The sequence below is a fragment of the Oncorhynchus mykiss genome, chromosome 4 (assembly GCF_057628025.1).
Source record: "Oncorhynchus mykiss isolate SJ-2025 chromosome 4, ASM5762802v1, whole genome shotgun sequence".
NCBI classification, from domain to species: domain Eukaryota; kingdom Metazoa; phylum Chordata; class Actinopteri; order Salmoniformes; family Salmonidae; genus Oncorhynchus; species Oncorhynchus mykiss.
In genome coordinates this window covers 88,007,629-88,019,051 of record NC_143025.1, presented here as the reverse complement: position 1 = coordinate 88,019,051, position 11,423 = coordinate 88,007,629, and the positions used below count along the sequence as shown (strand labels likewise).

The window sequence follows — 11,423 nt, the reverse complement described above, 5'->3', positions numbered from 1 at the left end:
CATAACACTCTCCTCCTTCCAGGCCTTTTCATCTTTGAACTTATATGGTGATCGCATCTAAACTTTCATAGTATTACCACGACCACCGGCAAAACAGTTAGTCTTTCAATCACCCACGTGGGTATAACCAATGAGGAGATGGCACGTGGGTACCTGCTTCTATAAACCAATGAGGAGATGGGAGAGGCACGACTTTCAGCACGATATGCGTCTATTTTAGCCCTTGGCATCGCAGACCCTCGTTGGCGCCCGTGAGCAGTGTGGGTGAATAATTGAATAACGTGGATTTCAACATTTATTTTGCGACGCTCGCGCACGCGACCTGTCCGGTCTGGTCAGCATGTAAAGGCGAAAACTTTATGTGCTTGCCATGATGATGTGCATCCCTTTTCTAGATTGTACTCTAAGTACATTTTGAATTAGGTAAAGTAGTTAAGTACTTAAGTACAGCCTTTTGAAAAATACTAAATGTACAAGTACACAGAAAAGCTACTCAATTACAGGAACATGAGTAGTTGTAATTCGTTACTTCCACCCCTGGTTATATTAAACACAGAGGAAGGAGTAAAATGTAGGCAAGCAATAAACAGTTCAGAACAACTACTAGTCGAATACGACATGGGAGAGATGCCGAATTATGGCAAAGTTATTTATAGACAAATACACCTTAAAACAAATAGCTAAACCAAAAACTGCAGACATTACTAGTGCCTACCCTGCGATCAAACCGCCATAAAAAATGAAACCGAACGTGATCATTGACAGCTGCCTTGAAGGAACACAGAGCAGAAATCTTGAACTAGCAGTTGCAGAATTGAAGTTTGAATGTGTGCGCGTTCACGCGAAGGGGAAGGGCGATTTTATGTCGGCTCGGGCGCAAAGTAGACTCATTACGAAATAACAAGACGCCATCGTCATGCGCGACCATTTATTATGTTGGAAACAACGGCTGGCCATATTGGAGGCTGTGTCTGGGACATATTATAGCTCAAAGTAAATATTATAGTTTAAAGTAAGAGGCGTCCGTCTCGTAAAAATACCTACAAACGTGCAGCGGCAGTAGTAGTTGCTGTTATTATTTTGGAAATAAGATTAAAATAGTTTAGTCATGTTGGCCCAATTGGTGTACAAGGAATTTCTCTCAAAACCATGGTTTCTATGGTTATACACATCATTGCGGTCGAATTCGCAACAGGTTCGCGTCCGTCTTCTCCCCAATCCTCGCTGTTTCTTCGACGAACCGGTGCACGTCAAGGTAGATGGACTTTCTCCGCACCAGAAAGTGGAATTGAGGTCCAAACTCAGGGACGATAAAGGGATCATCTTCAAAGCTTCCGCTCTGTACTCCGCAGATTCTACAGGACAGGTAGACCTGTGCCTCTCCCCCTCTCTGGGTGGAAGTTATACAGGAGTTGAACCCATGGGCTTGTTTTGGGCAATGACGCCCGAGACTCCACACCACAAACTATTGAAAAAGAATTTGTTGAGTTCAATGATGGTTGATATAGACGCGCTGCACGAGGACACAGGTGAGATCTTGGCAACAGAGACTATCGAGAGGCAGTTCATGACGGAAGGGCTGAGGAGGATACCGTTGGGCATGAAAAATGGGAGAATTCGGGGGACCCTCTTTCTACCACCAGGTTAGTTGTGTAGGCTTGGCCTATCCGTTAATTTGATGAATAGTAAAAAAATATCTCTGTATATATTTCCATTGTCGTTGTCCCCTGTTTCGTCATGCCTTTCTGAAGTGTATGTAGTTTCACATTTCTCTCCTATCACATCGTCCTCTTGTCTGTCATCTATCGTTTACTTTGCACATATGCTTGAAAGTGTTCTTAAAGTGTCGTGAGATCTCCTCAGAAAAACACAAATTACACTTGTAGGATAATAGGCCTTTGTATTAGGCTACACAACTTTGCATCATAGACTCATAAAACAGAATGTGTATGTGTTTGAAGGAAACCGTTACAGAACAGCCTTGAGATTATATGTCGCTATCTCTCGGCAAGCGAGCGGCAGGTAGCCAAGTGGGCCAGTAACCGGAAGGTCACTGGTTGCCCTTGAACAAGGCAGTAAACCCCCCAACAACTTCTCCCCATGACGTTGATGTCGATTAAAAATATCCCCCGGACCTCTGATTCAAAGGGGCTGGGCTAAATGCGTTTCAGTTGTGCAACTGACAACAACGGTTGCCCAACAACCTTTTCCTATTGCCCCATCCTCAGGGCCAGGTCCATTTCCTGGTGTCCTGGATATGTATATTCTGGGTGGAGGTGTATCTGAAGTCCGGGCCAGTCTGCTGGCTAACAAAGGCTTTGTGGTTCTGGCGCTGGGCTACTCTGGCTTCCAGGACCTGCCCAAAACCTTACCCAAATACTTTGACCTGGAGTACTTTGAAGAGGCCATCACATTCCTGAGGAGACAGCCTCAGGTTAGTTGCGGAAGAAGAGCAAGGCCCTGTATTTATGAAACATCTCATAGTAAGAGTGCTGATCTAGGATTTACCCTCCTCTATAGAATGTCGAGCACTCTTACTATGAGATGCATTGTGAATATGGGCCATTTCTTCCATCCATGAGAGGTAAATGCCACCTTGAGGTTCCTTTCACTGGACTTCAATATTTTGTTAACTGTGTAACTGCTGCCACCTAGTGGCTGTTTCTCTACACATCATATCAACTAAACAGTCACACTCATAACAATGACAACATAACAACAATGCTTTTTTATGTGTTCAGTTTAACCATGCTATTTATTGGTTTGTCAAAACCAGGTTACTTTGATTGTCTGTAATGATTTTTAGTCTCTTGGCAAACCATTGTCTCTTTCTCTAGGTCCAGGGTCCAGGAATAGGAATCCTGTCCATCTCTAAGAGTGGCGAACTGGCTCTGTCCATGGCCTCTTTTCTCTCTGGCATCTCAGCCACAGTCTGGATCAACGGCTGCAACGCTAATGTCGTGACACCACTGCACTACAGAGACCTCGTCATCCCTCCCCTCGTGCCTAGCCTAGAGAACATCACCCTCACACCGTCCGGCCTTCTCGATATCCGAGACACCTTACCAGATCCGATAGCAGAAAGGAACCGCGGTTCCGTGATCCCGATAGAACGATCCGGTTCTAGGTTCCTTTTTGTTGTCTCCGAGGACGACAGGAACTGGAACAGCTGTCTCTTTGCCCAGCAGGCCGCCGCCCAGCTGAGGCATCATGGGAAAGATAACTTTGAGGTGGTGACTTACCCCAGGGCGGGTCATTTCCTGGAGGTGCCCTACATGCCCCACTGCCCGTCTGGCTTCCACTCTGCGGTGGGTAAAGTGGTGGTGTTTGGGGGGGAAGCTAAAGCCCACCATGAGGCTCAGCTGGACCTGTGGAGGAGGGTCCCGGAGTTCTTCAGGACACACCTGAAGCACAACAGCAACACTGTCCAGAAAGCCAGGCTGTAACACTAAGAGAATGGCTGCTTTCCTGGTTGACTATTTTGCAGACTCCTGCCAGATCTCAATGTGTGGATAGGTGTTTAACATATCAGCCTACCACATCATATGATATAGTAATCTGATGTCTTACAGTGCAGTCAATGAAGTGGCACATAACCATTGCTGAATGCAATGCAATGCCTGCAATGTAGTCAGCCTGGAACGCAACTAAATTATCCAATTGGAGACGAGTATCATGAATAAGCCTGTGAATGTGCTGCTGTACTTTATTTAACTGGATTCTGTTAACAATAACTTTGATATATTATATACAGTACCAATCATCTGTTTGTACACACCAACTCATTCAAGGGTTTTTCTTTATTTGTACTATTTTCTACATTGTAGAATAATAGTGAAGACGACATCAAAACTATGAAATAACACATATGGAATCATGTAGTAAACCAAATCAAAATACACTGCTCAAAAAAATAAAGGGAACACTAAAATAACACATCCTAGATCTGAATGAATGAAATATTCTTATTGAATACGTTTGTCATTACATAGTTAAATGTGCTGACAACAAAATCACACAAAAATTATCAATGGAAATCAAATGTATCAACCCATGGAGGTCTGGATTTAGAGTCACACTCAAAATTAAAGTGGAAAACCACACTACAGGCTGATCCAACTTTGATGTAATGTCCTTAAAACAAGTCAAAATGAGGCTCAGTAGTGTGTGTATGACCTCCCTACAGCGCCTGGGCATGCTCCTGACGAGGTGGCGGATGGTCTCCTGAGGGATCTCCTCCCAGACCTGGACTAAAGCATGATGTCCCAGATGTGCTCAATTGGATTCAGGTCTGGGGAACGGGCGGGCCAGTCCATAGCATCAATGCCTTCCTCTTGCAGGAACTGCTGACACACTCCAGCCACATGAGGTCTAGCATTGTCTTGCATTAGGAGGAACCCAGGGCCAACCGCACCAGAATATGGTCTCACAAGGGGTCTGAGGATCTCATCTCGGTACCTAATGGCAGTCAGGCTACCTCTGGCGAGCACATGGAGGGCTGTGCGGCCCCCCAAAGAGGGCTGTGCGGCCCCCCTGTAAGCACAACCCCCACCTGTGGACGTCGGGCCCACATACCACCCTCATGGAGTCTGTTTCTGACCGTTTGAGCAGACACATGCACATTTGTGGCCTGCTGAAGGTCATTTTGCAGGGCTCTGGCAGTGCTCCTCTTTGCACAAAGGCGGAGGTAGCGGTCCTGCTGCTGGGTTGTTGCCCTCCTATGGCCTCCTCCACATCTCCTGATGTACTGGCCTGTCTCCTGGTAGCGCCTCCATGCTCTGGACACTACGCTGACAGACACAGCAAACCTTCTTGCCACAGCTCACATTGATGTGCCATCCTGGATGAGCTGCACTACCTGAGCCACTTGTGTGGGTTGTAGACTCAGTCTCATGCTACCACTAGAGTGAAAGCACCGCCAGCATTCAAAAGTGACCAAAACATCAGCCAGGAAGCTTAAGAACTGTGAAGTGGTCTGTGGTCCCCACCTGCAGAACCACTCCTTTATTGGGGGTGTCTTGCTATTTGCCTATAATTTCCACCTGATGTCTATTCCATTTGCACAACAGCATGTGAAATGTATTGTCAATCAGTGTTGCTTCCTAAGTGGACAGTTTGATTTCACAGAAGTGTGATTGACTTGGAGTTACATTGTGTTGTTTAAGTGTTCCCTTTATTTTTTTGAGCAGTGTATATTTGCCTTTGCCTTGATGAGAGCTTTGCATGCTCTTGGCATTCTGTCAGCCAGCTTCCTGAGGTAGTTACCTGGAATGCATTTCAATTAACAGGTGTGCCTTGTTAAAAGTTAATTTGTGGAATTTCTTTCCTTAATACGTTTGAGCCAATCAGTTGTGTTGTGACAAGGTAGGGGTGGTATATAGAAGATAGCCCTATTTGGTAAAATACCAAGTCCATATTATGGCAAGAACAGCTCAAATAAGCAAAGAGAAATTACACTCCATCATTACTTTCAAGAACCATCAAGCGCTATGGTGAAACTGGCTCTCATGAGGACTGCCACAGGAAAGGAAGACCTAGAATTACCTCTGCTGCAGAGGATAAGGTCATTAGAGTTGACTGCACCTCAGAAATTGCAGCCCAAATAATAATTGCAGCCCAAATAAATGCTTCACAGAGTTCAAGTAACAGACACATTTCAAAATCAGCTTTTCAGAGTAGACTGTGTGAATCAATCGAATTGCTGCAAAGAAACCACTACTAAAGGACAGAAGAAGAGCAATGGACTTTAGACTGTTGAAAATCTATCCTTTGGTCTGATGAGTCCAAATTTGAGATTTTTGGTTCCAACTGCTGGGTCTTTGTAAGACGCAGAGTAGGTCGACGGATGATCTCCGCATGTGTAGTTCCCACCGTGAAGCATGGAGGTGTGATGGTGTGTGAGGGTGCTTTGCTGGTGACACTGTGATTTATTTAGAATTCAAGGCATACTTAAACAGCATGGCTACCACAGCATTCTGCAGCGATACGTCATCGTATCTGGTTTGTGCTTAGAGGGACTATATTTGTTTTTCAACAGGACAATGACCCAACACACCTCCAGGCTGGGTAAGGGCTATTTGACCAAAAAGGAGAGTGATGGAGTGCTGCATCCGATGACCTGGCCTCCACAATCACCCGACCTCAACCTAATGAGTCAGGCTGCAGAGTAAAGGAAAAGCAGCCAGCAAGTGCTCAGCATATGTGGGAACTCTTTCAAGACTGTTGGAAAAGCATTCCAGGTGATGCTGGTTGAGAGAATGCCTAGAGTGTGCAAAGCTGTCATCAAGGCTAAGGGTGGCTATTTGAAGAATCTCAAATATACTATTTATTTTGATTGGGTTAACACTGTTTTTTTTGGTTACTACATGATTCTATAAGTGTTATTTCATAGTGTTGATGTCTTCACTATTATTCTACAATGTAGAAAATAGTAAAAATAAAGAAAAACCCTTGAATGAGTAGGTGTTCTAATACCTTTTGACTGGCAGTGTATATCCAGTGGCGATTTTAGCATGTAACTCTTGGTGGGGCAAAAAAAAAAGAAGTGGGATGCATGCCAGCAAAGCCACAATACATTAATTGCACTGTAACGGTGACAAACGGTGTCCACAAACTGTTAGGGCCAACAGCAGAGTCCCAGCACCTTCAGAATGGCCATGTCTGGCAGTGAAACAGTTCATTCAGCCTCATTTCCTGCCTTAAAAAACAAACAAACAGCTGAAATGGCTGACTTGCTTAAATAAATGTGGTTTCTACTGACAAGTGAGATGTACAAACTATGGCATAAGGGGACGCAGTTAAACTGAGTTTAACTGTATTTGGCTAAGGTGTATGTAAAATACTTATTTTCCACCATAATTTGCAAATAAATTAATAAAAAATCCTACAATGTGAGTTTCTGGATTTTTTCCCCTCATTTTGTCTGTCATAGTTGAAGTGTACCTATGATGAAAATTACAGGCCTCTCTCATCTTTTTAAGTGGGAGAACTTGCACAATTGGTGGCTGACTAAATACTTTTTTGCCCCACTATACATATGAGATGAGTAATGACAGATATGTAAACATTATAGTGAGCCATTTATTGAAGTGGCCAATGATTTCAAGCCTGTATGTAGGCAGCAGCATCACTGTGTTGTTGCTGTTTAACAGTCTGATGGCTTTGAGATAGAAGCTGTTTTTCAGTCTCTCGGTCCCAGCTTTGATGCACCTGTACTGACCTCGCTTTCTGGATGATAGCGGGGTGAACAGGCAGTGGCTCGGGTGGTTGTTGTCCTTGATGATCTTTATGGCCTTCCTTTGACATTGGGTGGTGTAGGTGTCCTGGAGGGCAGGTAGTTTGCCCCCGGTGATGCGTTGTGCAGACCTCACTACCCTCTGGAGAGCCTTGCGGTGCAGTTGCCATACCAGGCGGTGATACAGCCCGACAGGATGCTCTCAATTGTGCATCTCATAAACGTGAGGGTTTTAGGTGACAAGCCACATTTCTTCAGCCTCCTGAGGTTGAAGAGGTTCTGTTGCACCTTCTTCACCACACTGTCTGTGTGGGTGGTCTCCACTGCTGTCTCATTGATGTGGATAGGTAGGTGCTCCCTCTGCTGTTTCCTGAAGTCCACGATAATCTCCTTTGTTTTGTTGATGTTGACTGAGAGTTTGTTTTCCTGATACCGAGTGCCCTCCCCTCCTCCCTGTAGGCTGTCTCGCCCATCATTCTTAAATGGAAGAAGTTTGGAACAACCAAGACTCTTCCTAGAGCTGGCCACCCAGCCAAACTGAGCAGTCTGGGCAGAAGAGCCTTGGTCAGAGAGGTGAGAGTCTGCCAGACTGTGAGGAGAGACAAATAAACTGATATACACATTATCAGTGATTCAGCCTCAGGTGATGAGTTATATCTGCATGTAGCTAAAGTGTGTTGCTTATATGTGGGGCGGCAGGGTAGCCTAGTGTTGGACTAGTAACCGAGTGTTGGACTAGTAACCGGAAGGTTGCAAGTTCAAACCCCCGAGCTGATACGGTACAAATCTGTCGTTCTGCCCCTGAACACCCACTGTTCCTAGGCCGTCATTGAAAATAAGAATTTGTTCTTAACTGACTTGCCAAGTTAAATAAAGGTCAAATGTAATGAAACATATACATACTGTTGATTTAGTAGAGCTACATCGAAAGGTGATAAACAGATGATTAGCTGACAATAAATACATAAATGATCTTTGTCTCTATGGAATGGAAAACATGTCTTTATAACGTTGTATGCGAGACAGGGTTGCAGGTCTGGTCCCAATGTCTCCTATTTGGGTGTTCCTGGGAGAGAATTCGGCTAACTTTAAGAGGAATTTCCCAACTGAGTAACGTTGTATGTGAGACAGGGTTGCAGGTCTGGTCCCAACGTCTCCTATTTGGGTGTTCCTGGGAGAGAATTCGGCTAACCTTAAGAGGAATTTCCCAACTGAGTAACGTTGTAGCAACATAACAATACAGAGTTGTCGTTTTTGGCCTCTGGATTTCCTTCTAGACCACTGGGACATGTGCCACGTTTTAGTACAACGATCAGGGGAAGAATTGCCTCGGCAACATACTATACATGTAAACGCACAGTGACATCCATGAGTACGCTAACAATGCTCAAATTGTAAAATTAAGTGTAATGTAGCTATATTTCCATTTGCCCCAGTCATTCTTTATTTAGTGTTATATCCTGATGCCTGGTCACTTTAGCCTTGCCTGTTTTTACATATCTACCTCAATTACCACGTATCTCTCTACACATTGATATGGTTATGGCACTCCTTGCGTATAGCTTCATTCCTGTGTGTTTTATGTGCTTTAATCTGCATCATTGGGAAAGAGCTGGTAAGTAAACCTGTCACTGTTATGTTTACACCTGTTGTAGTGAGACAAATACGATTTCATTCGATTTTTTTTTTCGGTCATGTATTTATGAAGGAGTCTATCAGAGCCCATGTTATTACTACGAAGAGGAGGGACTCTTGCCTCCGGTGTGATGCCTGATCTTTAGGAAAAATATTCGTTTATCTACGGCCCCATCACACAGCACAGCGAGTCTCCCGCAGATAGAGTGCTGGCAGACTGACTGACAGCGGCGGGCTGACGGTGACGCGCATGGAGAGAATATTTTATCAATCGGATTGAGGAGACAGATGAACGCGTTCCCTCCTTTATTCCTAATAGCCTAATGAAACGGGCTGATAGTCCAAACCGCTGACGGACGGGCTGATGAGCAAGAAACTGAAGGAAATCTTAGATTTCCGTGGTGTAACCAACGAGACTGTGTCCGTAGTCTCGATAAGAAAAATCCTTGAAGGTATGTATAGCTGAATCTCATATATTTGAGGGCAAAATGCACTGTCTTTAATAAGTGAACAAAATCCTTGAAATAGAAACGTGCTTGATAGGCTAGATATTGGCACATCCTGTCATCTAAATATGTGGATGTTGAATGTCAATTATTATGACTGGACCCTAGTCAGTCAGTAGTTTATCGGTTTTTCATGTAGGTTGACGTTTATTTTTTATTTTTGTTTATTTTTTAGATGTATCTGTGACAGAAGTTTACCTCTTAAGAACAGGTAGCATTTTTCATCACAATGGACAGCGCACGCTCGTCGGTTGTTGAATGGAGAGATGTCACCGCATGATGTAGGGAGACAACATTTAACATGATGTAATATTTGGGCAATCTGAACATATGAAATTGTGAATCTATATTCTGGCCTGTTTTTCCAAACCATTTTTTTGACTGTGTGGACTTGAATGCAAGAAGAGAGTGACATATAAATGCCATTCTGTCTTGAAATTGGCCCCTCTGCGGGAATGCCTGTTCACCAGCGGGGCAATGGACTATTGGCACCTCAGGGCAAACCCATTCTCACACCTCATTTCTAAAAGGTCTCATTTTCCAAATGAATCTTGACTTCATTCCACATGAAGTGCGGCCAGTATTGACTTCCGACTAACCTCCAGCCTATTCATTGGCCATTTACTGGGATCTTAGATGTAATTTAAAGTGTAATACCCTCTTGAGGTGAACTAAAATGGATGTTGGGAGTTGGGTTCCGACCGCAGGAGATGGAACCGCGAATTTCACCCCGGCCCACCTCCTGCTGGATCCCCATAACGGGTCAGGTCCAACACCTACACGGTTGGATAACGGCCAGGAGCGCTCCATCACAGACCAAGCCTATCGGAACTTCACCACTACCATCCAGGTGCTCATCCTCATAGGATCCCTGTTGGGTGAGTAAAATATCCTACACCATCTCCCCCCCCTTTCACTTTCTCTCCTTGTGTGTGTGTGTCTCTCTCTCTCTCTCACACACACACACACTCCAGCCATAGCCCAGTGCAGGTGATAGGGACAGTAGTCCCAGGTTGTCTGAGGATTCATAATAGGGGCCATAACATTTAATAATAATATTTCACATGTAATAATATTTCATAACAATGACATTTCAGATTTGATAACATTTTGTAATCACACTTTTTTCATATTTAATAACATTTTATAGTCAAAACATTTCATATTTGATATGGAATACAAGATACAGTAATATAGTTCCAGTTGTAAGCCTCAGGGCCTACGGTGTCACCTGACTTTAAAGTTGCATTCTCAGTATTTTGGTAAATCCGGTTAGTGTGCCTCAGTGAACCGTGCCTGTGCCACCCACATCGTCACCGGTACTAATCTGTTTTTCTACAAATACAGTCCTGGTCAACCTCAGTCCCTCTGACTCTAGCTGCTGGAACAGATACCTTTATATCACCAGTCCTGGTCAACCTCAGTCCCTCTGACTCTAGCTGCTGGAACAGATACCTTTATATCACCAGTCCTGGTCAACCTCAGTCCCTCTGACTCTAGCTGCTGGAACAGATATCTTTATATCACCAGTCCTGGTCAACCTCAGTCCCTCTGACTCTAGCTGCTGGAACAGATACCTTTATATCAGCAGTCCTGGTCAACCTCAGTCCCTCTGACTCTAGCTGCTGGAACAGATACCTTTATATCACCAGTCCTGGTCAACCTCAGTCCCTCTGACTCTAACTGCTGGAACAGATACCTTTATATCACCAGTCCTGGAAGTGGACTCTGAAAGTGAGTCAGGAGTTTACTAATACTTAAAGCCATAGTCTGTAATATTTCTATCTTGCTCTATTGATTACATTATTGTTGCTGGGCTCACTTTTTGGATGGTGCGCAAATCTTGCAGAGTATGCCTTTTTATTTGCAAATACAGAAAAGGAGGCATATGGAGAGGTGTATTCATGACCCGTTTCTAATATCACGTATGGAGAGGTGTATTCATGACCCGTTTCTAATATCACATATGGAGAGGTGTATTCTTGACCCGTTTCTAATATCACATATGGAGAGGTAACAACAATGTATTTATATTTAGCTGTTAACAC

At 44.1% G+C, this 11,423-nt stretch overlaps 2 protein-coding genes across 4 annotated transcripts in view; both read left to right on the top strand.

The window, feature by feature from the left end:
* Nucleotides 1-240: 240 nt before the first annotated feature.
* LOC110522589 (acyl-coenzyme A thioesterase 1) lies at nt 241-6,886 on the top strand. Of its 3 annotated transcripts, XM_036976232.2 has the most exons (4): nt 241-1,643; nt 2,229-2,434; nt 2,838-3,308; nt 6,038-6,886. In XM_036976232.2, the coding sequence occupies exons 1-4, from the start codon at nt 1,109-1,111 to the stop codon at nt 6,068-6,070; spliced, it is 1,245 nt and encodes a 414-aa protein (XP_036832127.1). In that variant the 5' UTR covers nt 241-1,108; the 3' UTR covers nt 6,071-6,886. The 3 variants fall into 3 exon arrangements, with proteins under 3 accessions (XP_036832127.1, XP_021456716.2, XP_090089352.1); XM_021601041.3 differs by lacking the exon at nt 6,038-6,886 and having other exon boundaries at nt 2,838-3,936; XM_090233226.1 differs by lacking the exons at nt 2,229-2,434; nt 6,038-6,886 and having other exon boundaries at nt 863-1,643; nt 2,838-3,936.
* A 3,073-nt stretch (nt 6,887-9,959) lies between these two features.
* LOC110521102 (putative G protein-coupled receptor 176) overlaps nt 9,960-11,423 on the top strand; it is a 40,198-nt gene continuing 38,734 nt past the window's right edge. Inside the window, exon 1 of the mRNA XM_090233227.1 lies at nt 9,960-10,253. Coding sequence (XP_090089353.1) covers nt 10,052-10,253 — 202 coding nt within the window. The 5' untranslated portion in view covers nt 9,960-10,051. The remainder of the gene's footprint in view (nt 10,254-11,423) is intronic.